At 43.4% G+C, this 21058-nt stretch overlaps 1 protein-coding gene across 1 annotated transcript in view; it reads left to right on the plus strand.

The window, feature by feature from the left end:
- LOC112219326 (astrotactin-2-like) overlaps positions 1–21058 on the plus strand; it is a 407720-nt gene that overhangs the window by 379237 nt on the left and 7425 nt on the right. The window contains exons 20-22 of the mRNA XM_024380472.2: positions 2828–2969; positions 14144–14244; positions 14845–15028. Coding sequence (XP_024236240.2) covers positions 2828–2969; positions 14144–14244; positions 14845–15028 — 427 coding nt within the window. The remainder of the gene's footprint in view (positions 1–2827; positions 2970–14143; positions 14245–14844; positions 15029–21058) is intronic.

Below are 21058 nucleotides of genomic sequence, written 5' to 3' on the forward strand. Positions count from 1 at the left end.
GAAGACGCTGCAGCCTTGACCCCAGGATTAAACCCACCGGGCACAGACGTCAGTTCAACTCATGAGAATTCAACATGAAATCACCAAATCATTTCACCATGTCATTAGATTAAAGTTAAAAGTTGATGAAGTCATCATACAGTCATCACATTGACATTTTTGTTGAAATGACGTGGAAATCAACATGTTTTTGCCCAGTGGGAAGGGACTGCTCAGCTCTGCTAAGACAATATGGCTTCCCTCACATACCCATCCTCCATTAAAAATGTTCAAGTGGTATAAACACGTTTACACGGTTTTTGGACAGTAAGTTACTGTGTGCCGATAACTGTCTGCTTAGAGATGTTTGTGATATTGTAAGTGTTATTTTTCCCAAGTGTTCTTATTAAACAAGATATTGGCCTTTATGGACGAAGCCTGTGATATGTGAACTAGTGTTGATGTGCTTGCTCTCTTATTTCATTTTTGGTTCGATTGATGTGGATTTTTCAAAGAAGGATCTGGAAATGTATTGTTTACTGAGTGTGCTGGTGGTCTCCAACATGAATGTATTGTTTACTGAGTGTGCTGGTGGTCTCCAACATGAATGTATTGTTTACTGAGTGTGCTGTTGGTCTCCAACATAAATTAATTGTTTACTGAGTGTGCTGGTGGTCTCCAACATAAATTAATTGTTTACTGAGTGTGCTGGTGGTCTCCACCATGAATGTATTGTTTACTGAGTGTGCTGGTGGTCTCCAACATGAATGTATTGTTTACTGAGTGTGCTGGTGGTCTCCAACATAAATTAATTGTTTACTGAGTGTGCTGGTGGTCTCCACCATGAATGTATTGTTTACTGAGTGTGCTGGTGGTCTCCAACATAAATTAATTGTTTACTGAGTGTGCTGGTGGTCTCCAACATAAATTAATTGCTTACTGAGTGTGCTGGTGGTCTCCACCATGAATGTATTGTTTACTGAGTGTGCTGGTGGTCTCCAACATAAATTAATTGTTTACTGAGTGTGCTGGTGGTCTCCACCATAAATTAATTGTTTACTGAGTGTGCTGGTGGTCTCCACCATAAATGAATTGTTTACTGAGTGTGCTGGTGGTCTCCAACATAAATGTATTGTTTACTGAGTGTGTTGGTGGTCTCCACCATCAATGTATTGATTACTGAGTGTGTTGGTGGCCTCCACCATCAATGTATTGTTTACTGAGTGTGTTGGTGGTCTCCACAATAAATGTATTGTTTACTGAGTGTGTTGGTGGCCTCCAACATCAATGTATTGATTACTGAGTGTGTTGGTGGTCTCCACAATAAATGTATTGTTTACTGAGTGTGTTGGTGGTCTCCACCATCAATGTATTGATTACTGAGTGTGTTGGTGGCCTCCAACATCAATGTATTGATTACTGAGTGTGTCTGTGGTCTCCACCATAAATTAATTGTTTACTGAGTGTGTCGGTGGTCTCCACCATCAATGTGTAATTGGACTTAATTTTTAATGAATGTACAAAGACTTCTCATATATAAACTTTAATTTACAACTTTTGGAATTAATCCAAGAGAGAGAATTTACACAAGTGTAACATAAACATTCAAGTAAATCATAAATTAAATCAGTGGAGGATCAACAAAATTCCAGTCATTTCAGCATCTTTCTCAAAAGTGGATTTGGGTCCAACAGAGAACAACCTAATCTGTACATAGTCTCTGGCTCTTCTCCCGTGAATAAATACAGGCCTAGGTCCAGTTTGCATTGCATGTTTAGAAAAAGAAACCTTGTAAACCTGGCACAGGGAGACCCCAAGTGTAGGAATGTGTTTGGGAAACCTCTTAAACACAGGCCCCTTTCTGGGAACATGTCAAATCGTTCATTCGTTCACTTCTTTCCTCCTCTCCTTACCATCCCTCTGTGCCCCGCCCTCCAGACATATTCCCTGTGTTTATAAGTGGGCCCACATGACATAAGCTGAAGCTCCCCTTTACGTCTTTGAAATCCCACCTTTTTTTTTGTTGCTTTTAAACTGTTTCGACAGCTCTCTCTTTTTTCCACCACCCCTCTGAGCGCTGGAAACGGTTTGGTGCATGTCTGAATGAACAAGTGTGTCATTATTTTCCTGTAAGCTGACATGAAAGATACTTCACAACTTGTGAACTGGTGTTTGTGAGACACAGAGGTGTTCAGTGAGATATCATTGAACAGTATCGTGTGACCATAAAGGAACATAGTCCTGTTTTCTTACGGTTCTATAATGTACCATGTAGGGCTGGCTGCCAGAACAAGTCTGATTTCATTTTGCCTCAAGTTTCGTGCTGCAGAACTCTTTCCCTCTGGGCCGATGTGAAACTCAAAATGACTTGGAACACAATTAAGTGTCAAGTGTCAGGATCGATGTTGGAAAGAATATCCCTCTTAAAAACTGAATTCATGACTTTTCTTTGCACTTGTGTCTATTTCCTGTTTGTTTTGTAAAAACGTCTCACTGAAGAACAATAGAGAATGCATGTTAAGACAAAACAACACACTTGTGGCATATTTGCCACTTTAAGAGGCGCAGGAAATGGCTTCCAATCAGGTCAACAACACAGTAAGTGGATTAACCCTGCAATTGTCTCTTTCTCTTCCTCTCCAGACATCTATTCACTCACTTTCTCATGTTCTAAATCTCTTCACACACTGCACAATTTACACACGGTTAATCTTTTCTCTCTCTCTCTCTCTCTCTCTCTCTCTCTCTCTCTCTCTCTCTCTCTCTCTCTCTCTCTCTCTCTCTCTCTCTCTCTCTCTCTCTCTCTCTCTCTCTCTCTCTCCTCTCTCTCTCTCTCCATCTCCTCTAGGTGAGTTGTTAAGTCTGGTGGATGACCTGCTCTCAGGTCTTGGTTCGTCCTGTGTGGTGGCAGGTCGAAGGAACGGAGACCATCCACACTCTGTGCTCTACTCGCTGGTCTTCAAGTGCCTGGAGCCCGACAGCCTCTACAAGTAAGATCCCCCAACCTAAAGCACTTTGGACCTGAGCCCGTATTCATGAAGCCTCTCAGAGTGCTTATCTAGGTCCCCTATGTCCATGTAATATTTTTCATTATGATCTAAAAGGCAGAACTGATCCTAGATCAGCATTCCTACTCTGAGATGCTTTATTAATACGGGCCGCAATTTACTATTGCTTTGCACCATTCCAAGGGTGAAATTTAAAGTAGGCTAAACAACAAAGTAGAAATGAAAGATAGAATAGGAAAAAAAGACGGATGTTTTTGTTTTTGTTGTTCACTTCTGCTAACTCTGTGGTAAATGTTGCATGACAGAAGTCCATTGAGTTGTCGCTACATTCAACTCTTCTCACCTGTGGTATTGTTCTAACCCGATTGACTTCATCATTTTCTGACTTTCTGACTTTTATGAGTTCACTATATCCCATTACCATAAAAAACCACCTTCTTAACCAATGGCATTGTTGTCATTTTTGCATCTCTCCTAAAGAGGAATGACTTAACACATAATATGTGGGTGATATCACCAGCCAGCACCACATATTTGTGTCTGTACTCCCATTGGCAATGGGACTTGTTTATGGCCATGTTTTAATTCCCCCCAGTCAGAACACAGCTGGCTCAAATTAGGCGGGCGGCACATATTTTGGTCTCACCAGGGTGGAAGTGGTGGATGCTGGTGTTATTGTTTCCGTTATTGTTCCGTTTTTCACGAGGCCCTTTTCAATGGAAGAAAACGTGGTCATGGTGAAAAACGAGCATCACAACCAACGTGCTGTTTGTGTCACACAGAGACTGGAGGAGACTGGAGCCATTGACCAGTCGGTCTGTCTGGTGATTACAGTCTGGGGCGGTTAGCAAACAGACAACTAGACCACCCCTCTTAATCCAATTAGTCATAAAGACTGAGAACCATAACACATTGAGCAGCAGGGAGGACATGCATGGAGGACACAAACACTGTGGCAGGTCAGTTAGTTGCATGCACACGTCCCAACCCACTGATACATTTTAATATGTTCAGCAGTTGAAGCACTCCTTAATTTATGGACAGACATACGTACAGCCCTGAGTCCCTCAGCATGTGTGAAGGGTATAGTCAACCATACATCTTGTATTAGGGTTGTCAGAGAACACTAGAGTATATCAGGGACAGCTGTTAGTCAACTTTGCAGGTGTTTCATTTTGCAAAGAAGATTCACTTAGTTGAATCCTTGTCTTGTGTGAGTATCAAGATGGAGTAAAAAGAAAAGCCTATTAGTGGGAAAGTGGAGAAATTAAATGAAACCAGCTGAGTCCACATGGAGGCACTTGTGTGAATGTTCCATAAGCTGCCCTGCAGCCAACAGACACTATAATGGTTCTGTGTGTCTGTGGCCCCGGCAGGCCCGGCAGGCCCGTCGTTCGCTTAGTGTGCCTTTATTAATCCATACATCATCACAGTTGGAGAAGTTTACGTTGCGCTGTTCGGAGGAGATCTCAGAGCGACAATACATTCATCTTCAGAGGGCCCAGGGTCTGCAGCCCGCCTTCCCAAGGGCCGTCGCTGTGATGTACATTTGCTAGAAGCACTTGTTCTACTTGGGTATCACTTCCCTGAGCCCTCTTCCTCTTGTCTCCCGATCTTGAAATCAAGTTATTTTTTTAAATATATATTTTTAAATCAAATCAAGTTAGATGGGCGAGGCATGCTCCGAAACCAAACAGGCCCCAGATGAAATTGAATAGGGGACACTCCAATCATCACACCGTGTTCCTCTCCTCTGAGCGCTCCCAACTGTTGTGTGGTGTTTTATGTTTGTGGCTCTGGCTCACTGTTTTCCACTTGTTTGTTTTGGGAAGCGGGCCCCTGCAGCTGTGCACGATACAGATAGGTCGTTGGTGCTTATGTTAAACAAGGGAATCGGGGAGTACTGCTGGGGGCAACACTACCCAGAATCCAACAGTAGAAATCATAACATTGTGATAGTGAGGGTATATTGAGAGGGTTGATTTATTCAAGCTTCAGGTAGTAGGAGATTACCTTGCAACCGGTTGCAACTTTCCTTCATTCCCGCCATCTGGCTTGCGTAACCTGGAGGTCAAGCCAACCAAAGGGAAGAGAGAATGTACTTGGAAGCTCCTGCTTCCTCCATGCTGAATGTACAGAGAGAGCGAGAGAGAGATAGCAAAAGAGATAGCACTGTAATCTGTGTCAAGGCACCCCCTCCAGTTTCGTTACTCCCAGATAAGAGCACCATTTACGTCGGCATTACGTCTGTGGGCACACCTCGGTGCGGCCAACTGGGCTTCTCCTAATCGAGGGCTAGATAAGGTTTCCGGCCGCCGGGGTTTGGTTTACATTTGATTTACCCCAAAGTTGTCAGGCCTTAATGTTTCCTTTCAGGCCCTGGCATAGCTTGTCCCTCTCTCTCTCTCTCTCACTCTCTCTCTCACTCTCTCTCTCTCTCTCTCTGTCCCCCCCCTCTCTCTCTCTCTCTTTCTATCTCTGTCTCTCTCTGTCTCTCTCTCTCTCTGCCCCCCCTCTCTCTCTCTCTCTGTCTCTCTCTCTCTCTCTGTCCCCCTCCCCCCTCTCTCTCTCTCTCTCTCTCTCCATCTCTCTCTCTCTCTGTCTCTCTCTCTCTCTCTGTCTCTCTCTTTGCCTCTCTCTCTCTCTCTGTCTCTCTCTCTCTCTGCCCCCCCCTCTCTGTCTCTCTGTCTCTCTCTCTCTCTGTCTCTCTCTTTGCCTCTCTCTCTCTCTCTGTCTCTCTCTCTCTCTGCCCCCCCCTCTCTCTGTCTCTCTCTCTCTCTCTGTCTCTCTCTTTGCCTCTCTCTCTCTCTCTCTCTCTCTCTCTCTCTCTCACTCTCTCTCTCTCCTGTATTGAGTGGGATGTTCAGTTGGGGAGTTCACTGTCATACATGCAGGGCTGTAAATTACATGTCAATCCTTTCCCTTGGAAATGTTGCCAACAGACAGAGTCTGAGGAGTAGTCCAACAGACAGAGTCTGAGGAGTAGTCCAACAGACAGAGTCTGAGTAGTTGTCCAACAGACAGAGTCTGAGGAGTAGTCCAACAGACAGAGTCTGAGGAGTAGTCCAACAGACAGAGTCTGAGTAGTAGTCCAACAGACAGAGTCTGATGAGTAGTCCAACAGACAGAGTCTGAGGAGTAGTCCAACAGACAGAGTCTGAGTAGTTGTCCAACAGACAGAGTCTGAGTAGTTGTCCAACAGACAGAGTCTGAGGAGTAGTCCAACAGACAGAGTCTGAGGAGTAGTCCGGAAGCAGCCTTTCTTGTTGCAGTGTGACCATATGGACATGATACATCTCACTTTTTCACATGACACTACATCCTAAAATAGGTCCAAATTAGTTTTGGATTGTTACAAGTTGACTGTAGCTGAATGGACTGGAGTAAGTTCAGAGTTAGTGGAATAATGAGTTTATGATTTATGGTTGATGACTTATGTTATACATGTGGTATCATGAAGCTCTACATACCAGTACTTAGTAGTTATTGCATGCACTAAATGACATAACAATTTTGCGTTCATATCTACCTCCCCCCCTAAATATCTCCCTCATCCCAGACATGCTGACACAGAACCGAGACAAATAACAGGACAAACAGGCAATATGGCAGAAAGTAAATCCCTAGCACGTCTATCATGGGTGATAACTTTATACCTTCACCATATCCTTAAAAGCTATTGCTTTAAGTGAATGTAGTCAAAGTCGATCTGGCGATTCAGCAATACCAGTCAGTCTGGCATTTCACATCATATTTGCCCTTCATGGCATCATATCCTCTTACATTATCATCTCTAGGTTTTATTGGTACAATTTCAAGCCATGGTAAAAGTTACCCTCAATGTTTCTACCATCACCCTCCAAACAGAATCCATTCACAGTGATACCAGTCATAATGTCTGTTTCATATGACCTATTCAGCCCGCAGAACTGTCTCTTGAAGTATTGTTTTCTGACCTGTGTCGTGTATATGTTCTTTACTGAAGTGCTGCTTTTTATATTGATTGACAGATTATGTGCTTTTTATGTTGATTTCTTGTGTCTGTTTGTCTGAAACTGTTGTGTTGATGCTGCTGTCTTTGTCCAGGTCTCTCCTGAAAAATAGATTTGTATCTCAACGAAGGTTCAATAAAATAAAGGCTCCAGTACGCTAGCGAAGGAGAGGTCCTGGATCCATTGGTTGGTCCTTTGACTTCTCATCCTTTGCTGCAGTAAATAGGGCAAGGTTCAGCACCTGCCTCCCAGTGTTTTGGATGGTACTCTCAGGCCAGAGCAGCAGTTCAGACCCCTAAAATAGAAGTCTTTTAGAGGCAAGTGTAAATCACAGAAAATGACACAGCATAACATGATAAACCTGATGTGACCCAACCCGGCTGGAGACTTATGAGGTGTTGTCTTTATACTGTATACTCGGGATCCAGCTCCACTCTAAAACACACTGCCAACTATCCCTCAGAAGAACAACAAATATGTCTTCCACGTGGGCGCTAACACAACCTGTGGCAGAGTACGACCGACGAAGGCTTTTTGAACGGCTAGTGAAAGCTTTCTTTCTTTAAACAGAGAACCTGTCTGATACACGACATGGCCAAAAGTATGTGGACATCCATTCAAATGAGTTTATTCTGCTATTTCAGTCACACCTGTTGCTGACAGGTGTACAAAATCGAGCACAGAACCGTGCAATCTCAATAGACAAACATTGACAGTAGAATGTCCCATGCTGAAGAGCTCAGTGACTTTCAATGTGAGACCGTCATAGGATCCCACCTTTGAAATTCCTGCCCTGCTAGAGCCGCCCCGGTCAACTGCAAGTTCTGTTATTGTGAAGTGGAAAAGTCTAGGAGCGACAACAGCTCAGCCGCAAAGTGGTAGGCCACACAAATCAAATCAACTTTATTTGCCACATGCGCCAAACACAACAACTTTACCGTGAAATGCTGACTTACAAGCCCTTAACCAACCGTGCAGTTCAAGAAGAAGAACATATCTACCAAGTAGGCTAAAATAAAAAAGTAATAATAAAAAGTAACACAATAAGAATAACAATAAAGAGGCTATATACAGGAAGCACCGATACCGAGTCAGTGTGCAGGGGTACAGGATAGTTGAGGTAATCTGTACATGTAGGTGGGGGCGAAGTGACTATGCATAGGTAACAAACAAACAGCGAGTAGCAGAAGTGTACTAGAGGGGGGGTGTCAAATGTAAATTGTCCGGTGATGATTTTTAGGAATTGTTCAGCAGTCTAATGGCTTGGGGGTAGAAGCTGTTGAGGAGGCTTTTGTTCCTAGACTTGGCGCTCCGGTACCGCTTGCCGTGCGGTAGCAGAGAAAACATCTCACAGAACGTGACCACCGAGTGCTGAAGCATGTAAAAATCATCTGTCCTCGGTTGCAACACTCACTACCGAGTTCCAAACTGCCTCTGGAAGCAACGTCAGCACAAGCATTGGAAATTCTGGATTGATGAATCACGCTTCACCATCTGGCAGTCCGACGGACAAATCTGGGTTTTGCGGATGCCAGGAGAACGCTACCTGCCCGCTACCTGCCTGTTTTTCATGGTTTGGGCTAGGCCCCTTAGTTCCAGTGAAGGGAAATCTTAATGCTACAGCATACGACATTCTAGACAATTCTGTGCTTCCAACTTTGTGGCAACAGTTTGGTGAAGGCTATTTCCTGTTTCAGCAAAAAGCTATGGCCATACAGAAATGGTTTGTTGAGATTGGTGTGGAAGAACTTGATTCTCCTGCACATAGCCCTGAACTCAACCCCATCGAACACCTTTGGGATAAATTGGAACGCCGACTCCGAACCAGGCCTAATCGCCCAACATCAGTGCACTAGATGTTGGAAAATTGCCAAAGAGCATTAGTGATAATGCTCTTTGGCAATGTTCCAACATCTAGTGGAAAGCTTTCCCAGAAGAGTGGAGGCTGTTATAGCAGCAAAGATGGGTCCAACTCCCATGATTTTGGAATGAGATGTTTGCTGAGCAGTTGTCCACATACTTTTGGCTATGTAGTGTATTTCCAACACACAGCAAATCCTACCATAATGAGCTATGTGTTGGTGTCCAATTGGTAATATAAACAAAATAGTTGTGATATAGTTGTATTGGTATAACCAGGAGCTGCCAAAATTGCAAAGACAAAGAAATGGTGAACACAACTTTTTGTTAAATAATTTGCCAGCAAAACGTGCAACAACTAAGACGAAATTGTTAAGTGTCTGCCTTTCATCATGCTAATAATGTCTGATATAAGATGTGAAAACATGAAGACCACACAAGTAACTCCTCATTAGTCTGTGAAAAGACAATCTGGTCTACCCAACAAGTACGATGTGTTCTTTCTTTGTTTTATTAACATGGGGGCTTTATTAAGTTTAGTATCTCATGTCAAGTCCAAACAATATGCTTGTACTGAAAACCTGAATGAGCAATCGGTTTTATGGAAGGACATAGAGAGATAAAACATCAAACCAAGGCTTATTTATTAGTGCAAATTACATCTTTACAATTTCCCCTTGTTCCCAGGCATGTCATGTATTGAGTGCTTTCATGTTAGTCACTTAAAATCAACAAATCACAACATGTGTAGACTCTGAGATCTAGTTTAGATATAGATAGAAAATGCAGCCACTGCTACAGTAGTATGATCATATTTCTGCTCAAACCTCCAGTGATATGTGCAGGTGCCAGCAGTCAGTATGTAAAGCTAACCTGTAATTGATAAAAAAATACGTTATAGAGAAAGGATATTACAGTGTAAGCGCGGTAAGTCCTTTCTTACAGACCTGACCTGAGAAACTAAATTGAAGTTGTAAATTAGTTTTGAATTATATTCTCCCGGTGCAATTGATTGATTTGTGGACCGGTTCAATTGATCTCAGACCAACGTCTGATGTCATCAACCAGGAATCCCTAGGCTGCCTGGCTTCTTCTATGCCTAGTATGCCAGAAATACTGCCATAATTGCTCTCTCTTTCTTTCTCTCTTCCCCACTCCCTCACCGTCTCTCTCTCAATTCAATTCAATTCAATTCAAGGGACTTTATTGGCATGGGAAACATATGCTAACATTGCCAAAGCAAGTGAGGTAGATCTCTCTCTCTCCTCTCTCATTCTCTCTTACCCCTCACCTCTTTCTTTTTCTGTCTCCTCTGTTCTTTCTCTATCCCTCTCTCTCTTACTCTCTTTCTCTCTACCCCCTCCTGTCTCATTAAATTAGAGGACAGCCATTACTTTATGGTGGCATTGCTACTTCAAACAAATCTGTTTTTTTGTTGAGCTTTCAAAACGATGGCACGGGGACAAAACCATGCACTACGAACATCCAGCTTCTGAGTGGAGCGAGGGATAGAACGGATGCAAAAGACAAAGGGAATCAGAGAGAGGCAAGACAGATAGAGTGTGAGAGATGAATGGACAGAGAGAGCGGGTGTGCAGGGGGTTGGGTATATGTTGCCAGTATGTTACCCTCTGTTTTGACATTCTCGTGGCAGGCAGACCACGGAGCTCGTTTTGTTCTCCCAGTTAATCCTTATCGATGCTAGTGGTGAAGCCTGCCAGCTCAGACTCCATTCAGCCCCCCACTGCACTACGCTGTGGGTGACAGGCCCGTTTATCCAGCACCTACTAGCGCTTCTGATTGGACATTTTGGATAGGAGTCTGATCAACGGGCCTTGTATCTCTGACCGTAGTGCTAACAGAACTGCAGGGGAAGAAAGCAGCCAAAATACCTTTTGTGGTTGTCTTCGCATTTTAATAAACCCCCACAAAGGCTAGAGAAAGTTTCTGTGGTAATCTCCTTTCACTATACATAATAGGACTGTGATTAGGCTGTGGAGAAAAGTACCTGTCTTTGATGCCAACCACTTAAACAACCAAAAACAGCAACAAGCTGGCAAGCTGTGTCCGGGATCCTAAACTAAACTCTACTAATTGCCTGATAAATACACCCTGCCCCCCTCCATTTACTGGCCAGTGATGTGACCACATAATTTAAACAATGTGATTGTTATATGTGCCGTTGTTTTGCTGGGCAGAGAATCTACAGCGAACTTCATACAGACTCTGGCCCCTTGTCTTTTGTGAGGTTCTTGGGGAATACCAATATACCACACATTTCTCTTGATGAATAACAAGATCGGACAAACTATGCGAACAATGTCAAAACAGGCCATATTACAAACAAAACAATCAGTTGGTGGTATTAAAACACTCTTCAAACAAAAGGCAGACTTTTAAAAATGGACTCTGCCAGTGAAATAGCTTTGTGAAACAGAAAAATAAATTCTGCCTCCTATTTGATATTTGTCGTGTTGCATGTTCAGTCATGAACCATATTAATTTTCACTTGCATTTGAAAAGTATTCAGACCCCTTACCTTTTTCCACATTTTGTTACGTTTACAACCTTATTCTATAATGGATTAAATCTTTTTTTTCCTCATCAATCTACACACAATACCCCATAATGGCAAAGCGACTGCACATTTTTAGAAATGTTTGCAAATGTATTACAAATAAAAAACACATAGATTATTTACATAAGTATTCAGACCTTTTGCTTTGAGGCTCGAAATTGAGCTCAGGGGCATGCTGTTTCCATTGACCATCCTTGAGTCCACCTGTGGTCAATTCTATTAATTGGACATTCTTTGGAAAGGCATGTCAGAACATAAACCAAGCCATGAGGTCGAAGGAATTGTCTGTAGAGCTCCGAGACGACAGGTTTGTGTTGAGGCACAGAACCCAATGGTCACTCTGACAGAGCTCCAGAGTTCCTCTGTGGAGATGGGAGAACCTTCCAGAAGGACAACCATCTCTGCAGTACTCCACAAATCAGGCCTTTATGGTAGATTGACCGGAGGCACATGACAGCCCGTAAAAGCCACATAGGCACCTACAAGGCACCTAAAGGACTCAGACCATGAGGAACAAGATTCTCTGGTCTAATGAAACCAAGATTGAACTCTTTGGCTTGAGTGCCAAGAGTCAAGTCTGGAGGAAGCCTGGTACCATCCCTATGGTGAAGCATGGTGGTGGCAGCATCATGCTGTGGGGATGTTTTTCAGTGGCAGGGACTGGAAGACTATTCAGGATCAAGGGAAATATGAATGGAGCAAAGTACAGAGCGCTCAGGACCTCCGACTGGGGCAAAGGTTCACCTTCCAACAGGACAATGACCCTAAGCACACAGCCAGAGGCCCAGCCAGAGCCAGGACTTGAACCTGATCAAACATCTCTGGAGAGACCTGAAAATAGCTGTGCAGTGACGCTCCCCATCCAACCTGACAGAGCTTGAGAGGATCTGCAAAGAAGAATTGGAGAAATTCCCCAAATACAGGTGTGCCAAGCTTGTAGCATCATAGCAAAGACGAATCGGGTCTGTAATCGCAGCCAAAGGTGTAAGGGTCCTGTGTGTAGCTGGTGTAGAGAGTCAGGCGCAGGACAGCAGATATGAATGATCAACGTACTTTACTCAAAAAGACAAATATACAAAGTAACATCACGAGCCCACAAAGACGAACCGAATTACAATACACAATCACTCACAAACACAACATGGGAAACAGTGGGTTAAATAATAAACAAGTCATTGGTTGAGTGAAGCCAGGTGTGTAATACAAAGACAGAACAAGCGGTGGCTGGTTTTCTAGCGGTGGCTCGAAAGCGGGTGCCGTCGACCGCCGCCCGAACAAGGAGAGGGACCGACTTCGGTGGAAGTCGTGACAAAAGGTGCTGCAACAAAGTACTGAGTAAAGGGTCTGAATACTTATGTAAATGTGATATTTCATTTTTTTTTTTTTTTACATTTGTAAAAAATCTAAACCTGTTTTTGCTTTGTCATTATGGGTATTGTGTGTAGATTGATGGTGTAAAAAACGATTGAATCCATTTTAGAATAAGGCTGTAAAGTAACAAAATGGGGAAAAAAGTCAAGGGGTCTGAATACTTTCCGAAGGCACTGTATGTATTCTTCTGGACAAACCATCCATCCATCCAACAGTTTTGCTATTTAGATAATGGTCATATTCGATGATTCACAGATGTATTAAAAAACAACAATTTGGTCGCAGAATACTGTTTTTATACTGCTTTTTATCTCCCCCAACACACATCTAGCACTGAATCACAATTTCAACTTACAGTATAAACCCTAGAAATAGAATGCTAAGAACAACAATTACCCTTTGACTATATCCATGCCAATGGACCGTTAAGGTATGGTTACTTTGGGAGTGTCCAATCAGCTCTGTCTGTAGATTACCCAACAGCCTTTGTGTTACATGCACATTATCTACATGCATGTTGGTAGTTCTATAGCATTTCATGTCTCATAAACAGCCATCATCTCTCTAAAAGCTACTTCTATGAGAAAGACTGGACAGCCTACAGTACAGTACTTCACAGGAAACCATCTCTCCAATGATCTATTAGCACCCCATGATCATCAGGGAGCAACATGGATGTCTTTCCCCCTCACTGCTGTATACAGTACTAGCCACGGCCACTTGGTGGTCCAGGGGATCTGAGGCCTTAATATGTTTTACATTTGTGGAGAGCAGAATCTCCGTCATTAGAGGAAGTGGGAGTCCCATTTAAAGGCACTATTAGGTGTAATGGCCGTTGCTGCCGACTGGCTGGTCTGTCGCGTACCAGGCAGGGACCACTTACAGACGTAATCGAATCCCCCCGAGTCCTTTACCCACTCCTGGGTCTCGAGTCCTTTACCCACTCCTGGGTCTCGAGTCCTTTACCCACTCCTGGGTCTCGAGTCCTTTACCCACTCCTGGGTCTCGAGTCCTGGCCTGGCTCTGAGTTATGGCTATTTTCAAAAAGGAGTTCTGTTGCTGTCAACAGTGGCTCATAAAAACGCTGTGCAAAGTGTAGGAGCCGGGACACTCGGTGCATCTAGCTTTGAAAGGTTGGGACAGAATGGCTGGAGCCAAATAAGTCTTTTTTTCTGTCAAAAGAGGCATGTTACTTTTGAGTTCCTTTGATTTCTCTCATACTGTAACAGTACATATGAAAGGTTGTTAATTGTTGTTGACATATGACATATGTCAGCTTCTATATTGTGTTATTTATTTTCTTAATTCTCGCTCTCTCTCTCTTGCGCTCTGCTCTCTCTCTCTCTCTCTCTCAGGTTCACCCTATATGCTGTGGACAGTCGAGGGAGTCGTTCAGAGTCTAGCTTCGTCTCAGTGCGGACGTCTTGTCCAATGGTAGATGATAGCAGAGCAGAAGGTACTCCTCCTCATACTCCCTTTTCATACTTGATATTCTCTTTCTACACTCTGTCCACCCCATAACCTTTCCATCTGTCCTTTATACAATCTCCTTTCCCCATAATCTCTTCTCTCTTATCCCCCCACAGACACTTTTCTTTCCCTATCACATTCCTCCCTCCTTACCACATTATTTTTCTTCATTCCATCTCTCCCTCACGCTTTCCCCCCTCCCCGTGCCTTTCTCACCTCTTTCTCCTACCCCTCAGCCTGTTGTGATGCCCTTGAAATCCACAGCAGGTTACTCACCATCTCTCTCTCTCTCCTCCCTCCCCCTCCTTCACCACCTTCCCACTCTCTCCATTCATCCCCCTCAGCATCCATCCCTTTCCCTCTCCAATATACAATATCACATTTTATTCTAGCACCAGGGTTATCCCCAGCAACTAGGTTTTACTTGTGATGGTGATCTTGGGTTTACTTGCCCACCTTCATTTGATATACTTATCCCACGTTCACCTCTGTCTTTCAAATGAGTGTCTTTCAAATGAGTGTCTTTCAAATGAGTGTCTTCCAAATGACTTCCATGTTTCCCCTCTTCCACCTCCTCCTGTGTCAGAGATAGCAGACAAGGTATATAACCTGTACAACGGCTACACCAGTGGCAAGGAGCAGCAGACGGCCTACAACACTCTGATGGAGATTCCCCCTCCGCTGCTTTACAGGGTGCAGCACCACTACAACTCCCACTACGAGAAGTTTGGAGATTTCGTCTGGCGGAGCGAAGATGAGCTGGGACCCAGGTGAGGCTCGTAAAGGCTTGGAGATGTCTAAGTTGTCACAGCGATTCTGGTGCCCCCACGACATCTGGTGTCACTGTTTGTTTGGAGCCCGTGTCAAATGTCATCTTCCACTTCCACTCTGGGAAGTATCTGAGAAAATGGTGACGTGTTGTTGTCTGTGTCCAAATGTTCCTTCTTGTGGCTCAGGTAAAACACTTCACTAGTAAGAGATTATCCCATTGGCCCACAGATTTCAAGTATAAGTAACGATCAACCTAATTGGTCCAGATACTTAATATTTTACTGGTCTAAGTAGAACTGCAGTGTTAATGATCATGAAGTAAAACGGCAATAACCACTAACATTCTCAAGAATGCCTTGGGGTTCTAGGCGGCCTTTGGACAAAAACCACATGATCGTTTTCACCTTCACCTTCAGTTTTCTGATTTTTTAAAATCTTTCCATTCCAGCAGATCTGAGAATGGCTGCCTTCCAACCCTGTAACATGACGTTTTATATCCAGTCGATAAGTTGAATTTGTCTGTTACTGCAGATCCACTGTTTCTTTATTTTAATTTTTAAAACTTTATTTATAGATTTTCAGATATAAAAGCAAAGCAGTACAACCCCAACCCCTCATTCTCCCATCCATCCATCAAGCCATCAACTCCCTCCCTCCCTCCCTCCCTCCCTCCCTCCCTCCCTCCCTCCCTCCCTCCCTCCCTCCCTCCCTCCCTCCCTCCCTCCCTCCCTCCCTCCCTCCCTCCCTCCCTCCCTCCCTCCCTCCCTCCCTCCCTCCCTCCCTCCCTCCCTCCCTCCCTCCCTCCCTCCCTCCCTCATCCCACCCACCCACCCCTCCCTCCCACCACTCCCTCCCTCCCTCCATCCCACCCTCCCTCCATTCCACGCACCCACACACCACTCCCTCCCTCCATCCCACCCTCCCTCCATCCCACCCTCCCTCCATCCCACCCTCCCTCCACCACCCCTCCCTCCCTCCCTCCTGATGTCTTGAGATGTTGCTTCAATACATACACATAATTTTCCTGCATCATGATGCCATCTATTTTATGAAGTACACCAGTCCCTCCTGCAGCAAAGCACCCCCACAACATGATGCTGCCACCCCTGTGTTTCACAGTTGGGATGGTGTTCTCCGGCTTGCAAGCCTCCCCCTTTTCCTCCAAACATAACGACGGCCATTATGGCCAAACAGTTCTATTTTTGTTTCATCAGACCAGAGGACATTTCTCCAAAAAGTACGATCTTTGGCCCCATATGCAGTTGCAAACCGTAGTCTGGCTTTTTTTATGGCGGTTTTGGAGCAGTGGCTTCCTCCTTGCTGAGCGGCCTTTCAGGTTATGTCGATATAGGACTCGTTTTACTGTGGATATAGATACTTGTGTGCCTGTTTCCTCCAGCATCTTCACAAGGTCCTTTGCTGTTGTTCTGGGATTGATTTTCACTTTTCGCACCAAAGTATGTTCCTCTCTAGGAGACAGAACGCGTCTCCTTCCTGAGCGGTATGACGGCTGCGTGGTCCCATGGTGTTTATACTTGCGTACTATTGTTTGTACAGATGAATGTGGTACCTTCAGGTGTTTGGAAATTGCTCCCAAGGATGAACTAGACTTGGAGGTCTACAATTTTTTCTGAGGTCTTGGCTGATTTCTTTCTTTCTTTCTTTGATTTTCCCATGATGTCAAGCAAAGAGGCACTGAGTTTGAAGGTAGGCCTTGAAATACATCCACAGGTACACCTCCAATTGACTCAAGTTATGTCAATTAGCCAGTAAAAGCTTCTAAAACCATGACATCATTTTCTGGAATTTTCCAAACTGTTTAAAGGCACAGTCAACTTAGTGTATGTACACTTCTGACCCACTGGAATTCTGATACACTGAATTATAAGTGAAGTAATCTGTCTGTAAACAATTGTTGGAAAAATTACTTGCGTCATGCACAAAGTAGATGTCCTAGCCGACTTGCCAAAACTATAGTTTAACAAGAAATTTGTGGAGTGGTTGAAAAACGTGTTTTAAAGACTTCAACCTAAAGCTATGTAAACTTCTAACTTCAACTGTACATATATACACACGTATACTCCAAAAACATTTAATTAAATAAGTAAATAGGAAAACAAACCCCGTAAAATTGAACATTTGTATAAATGTACTAAATTGTGTGGATAGGTCAGTGGATAATGACTCCACCTTAGCCAGCACAGTCTGTTCAGATTGAATGATAACCGCCATTACAATGGCTAGGTCGGGGGGGATCAGAGTCCGTGTCAGGTGAGCCCGAGGCTTCAGCAGAGGCCTAGTCCTTTGCGGCCCGATTAGTAAATTGAGTTCGATTCCAAATTAAATGTTACAAAATTAACACGGTGGGGAGGTGTTGGTCAAGTATTAATAGTAAATTGTTCGCCCTGGATCTGAGCACCAAGGAAACATGTTTTCACACATTGCTGCTCCCCAGCGCCCTCTTCTCCACTGTTTCTTCAACCATCTTCACAAAGGTGGATCACACCTATGGACACACGTAGACATAGCCCTACATGTGTTCATACTTGCACTCAGACAAATATATGTGCACACACAAACACATGCAAACTCTTTCTTACAGACACGTATGCACACACACACACACACACACACACACACACACACACACACACACACACACACACACACACATGTACATATGCCTGTACAAACGCACACATACACTCTCTTTCACACACACATGCACACACACACAAACACCCTGGTCAGCAGTAATTTTGGACAGCAAAATATTGGTTTAGGCTTTCACTGCAAATCCTGGCCCATAAAACCAATCATGACCAGGTTTCTTCCATTGGAGTACCATCTTATAAGGACATAAATCTCATAAAAGAATCCACACGGCACAGCCATATATTTTCGTTTTCGTTTACTCAAGTTCATCAGATATTTTTATTTCCTCTCATTTACCTTCTTATTCATATTTTGTACCCAATTGGTGACTGGACACAAGTGCTAAGTCTACAAATTACAGCTTTGTTATTACAAGGGAGCCTAGGATGTAGCCAATGGTCTTGGACCCTAGCGAATGGAAGCGCTCCGGTGTTGGCAATTCACGAGTGCTGCGTTGAATAGGGAATACACTCTTTGTGTATAGTGTGGAAAACTCATTCATAAAACCAACTTCTCTGGTTACCTGTAAAGGCCTGAAGCCCCCAGTAAACTCAGGAATGATTTCTTAACCACGTCAGGAGAGCGTTGCTCCGATTCCCCTGTGCTACAACCACTAGACTCTTTACCCACAAAGAGCTGAAGAACTAGACTGAACCCAAGGTCTCCATTCAATCCAACCTGCACTGGGGTATTTACAGGTTGGTTTTCTACAAGTGTTTTCAAAGAGTTTGCAGTGGTTCCTGGAGCCAAAGAGAAGCCAGTATTTTTTTGTCGATGAGACAGTGATTGATGTGAGATCTACGTAAGACTTATGGGATGTGTTTACGCCTGCATGTGTGTTCTCAGGATTGGGCCCAGAATGGGTAGTATAATGTATTTGCTGAATGTGATTCAATACACATTGGGCTGGTCGTGTCTGGCTCGCTCTCCTCTAGATGAAAACAATAGGTAGATGGTAGCACTCAAGACCAGGCGTTATCTACTGGACTGTCTGGGGATCCAGGGTATCACCACGCTAATGGATTTCATGTCATACCAGGCATGTCTCGGAATGTTATTACACCATTACTAACACACAGACATGCACACACTCACACACACAAACAAACAAACATGCATGCACACACACATGTTGTTTTATTATCCTTGTGGGGACCAAACAATTGATTCCCATTCAAAGTCCTATTTCTCTAACCCCTAACCCTTAATTTAACTCTAACCATAATCCTAACCTTAACCCTAACTCCTAAAATATCCTTTTCACCCACTTCCCTTTGTTTTACTGCCCTTGAGGACTTTTGGTCCCCACAAGGATAGTAAATCCAGCAGGCAGGCAGGCAGGCAGGCAGGCAGGCAGGCAGGCAGGCAGGCAGGCAGGCAGGCAGGCAGGCAGGCAGGCAGGCAGGCAGGCAGGCAGGCAGGCAGGCAGGCAGGCAGGCAGACAGACAGACAGACAGACAGACAGACAGACAGACAGACAGATAGATAGATAGATAGATAGATAGATAGATAGATAGATAGATAGATAGATAGATAGATAGATAGATAGATAGATAGATAGATAGATAGATAGATAGATAGATAGATAGATAGATAGATAGATAGATAGATAGATAGATAGATAGATAGATAGATAGATAGATAGATAGATAGATAGATAGATAGATAGATAGATAGATAGATAGATAGATAGATAGATAGATAGATAGATAGATAGATAGATAGATAGATAGATAGATAGATAGATATAAACAATGTGTTATACCCATCTTGGGCTCTGTAATTGGTTTGCACTGTTATTAGGCAATTGTTTTCTCTCACTGCTGGTAATATGATTGTTTCGTAAAAGATAAGTATACTACAGACATTTAAAAGTGGTATATTTTATATATTTATTATTTTATATTTTCTCTCTACCAAGAATCTCAATACAGCATTTTTTAAAGATTATATTTTAAAATGACTTTTTAATGTGTCCAAATCCATCAACACTGTTCTATGTATCTGTTGGTTTGATTGAAAACTGGCATCAGTAACAGTTATTTAACCCTTACATGACAAAGCAATAGATGTCCCCAATGTCTTTTGAAGATTAGGGTATTTGGGTTTTCCTGTCTTTGCATGCCTTCTGTACTGTCAGCAGAAGCTGAGTTGTGCAATCAGCCTTTTTTAAGTGTTTATTTGGGGAAGCGAATTGGTAAGGTCAGCTTTGACTATAAGGTTACATACTTGTTTCGAATTACAGCCCCAATGCCAAACACCACTCTTACGCCAAGCCAAACACTACATTTGACAGTCAACTAACACTAACTAAACTTCCAAGTCCATTTCCTCCTCATTCTCATAAAGATTTCCTGCAGAGCCCTGCCTCGGTCTGCCCCCTGAAACAGACCACCCCCGACACAGCAGTTTTATGTGAATAGACACAGGGGACATTAGCATGATATGGAGATGGAGAAACAGTCTACAGGACGAAAAAAAAAAAGAATATTTGGACAGAAACTTAAAAAAGAAAAAGGAAAAAAAAACCCATGGCATGTGAGTCTGACCAGGTTAAGTCTCCAGCGATTCAATAGTTTTGTAATGATGGCAACATTGGGTCTAAAGTTTCAGGCTCCGTGTTTTGTTTTGTCCACCCCCATTGCCTGGAAGCCCTCTCCGGCAGCCATAAATAATATCATAAATGTGGAACAAGTTTGTCTTAAAGGAAGATTATGTTTTTTTGTGATTGGGGTAGAGGAAGGTAGCCTATCCAGGGACTGGGGGGTGAGTAGGGAGCACATCGGAGTCCTGGAGTAGGCATTTGGATGACTGACAGTGTAGGGTTATTTACTGCCTGAAATTGGCAGGGCAAGGCCTTGTTGGGGTAATTTACGAGCCGGCTCTATCGCTGGTGCCTTTTTAAAAGGTAACAGTGTGGCCAAGTGAAATGTGAGCACTCAGTATTTACTCACTATGTCAGGAAACCTGGGAGACTGACGGAGCCACACTGAGACCCAGCCACCATCCGCTAGCATTGTCACAGTCAGCTCTCACAGTTGCACAACTGCACTTTTTTCTTTCTCTCACCATGCATGTACGGTACAGTGTGTGTTTATGTTATGCATTAGGTCGATTGTGCTTAATTTGTTTGCAGGTTGTTTTTCTACTTTGGTCAAGTTTCCATGTATCTTAATATTCAGTCATTTCTATTGAAGCAGCAGTTTTGCACACATATTGTGTTTTATTCTCTTCGAACAGTGTTGCTGGTGTATGTTACACTATTCTTTTTATTGGATGAAACAAATGGATTTTATTCGGACAATCGGACGATCATCTAACACCATCCTGATAAGATAAATGAATACAACTGACACTAACCAGACAGATCTGCC

This window comes from Oncorhynchus tshawytscha, linkage group LG20, assembly GCF_018296145.1.
Source record: "Oncorhynchus tshawytscha isolate Ot180627B linkage group LG20, Otsh_v2.0, whole genome shotgun sequence".
NCBI classification, from domain to species: Eukaryota; Metazoa; Chordata; class Actinopteri; order Salmoniformes; family Salmonidae; genus Oncorhynchus; species Oncorhynchus tshawytscha.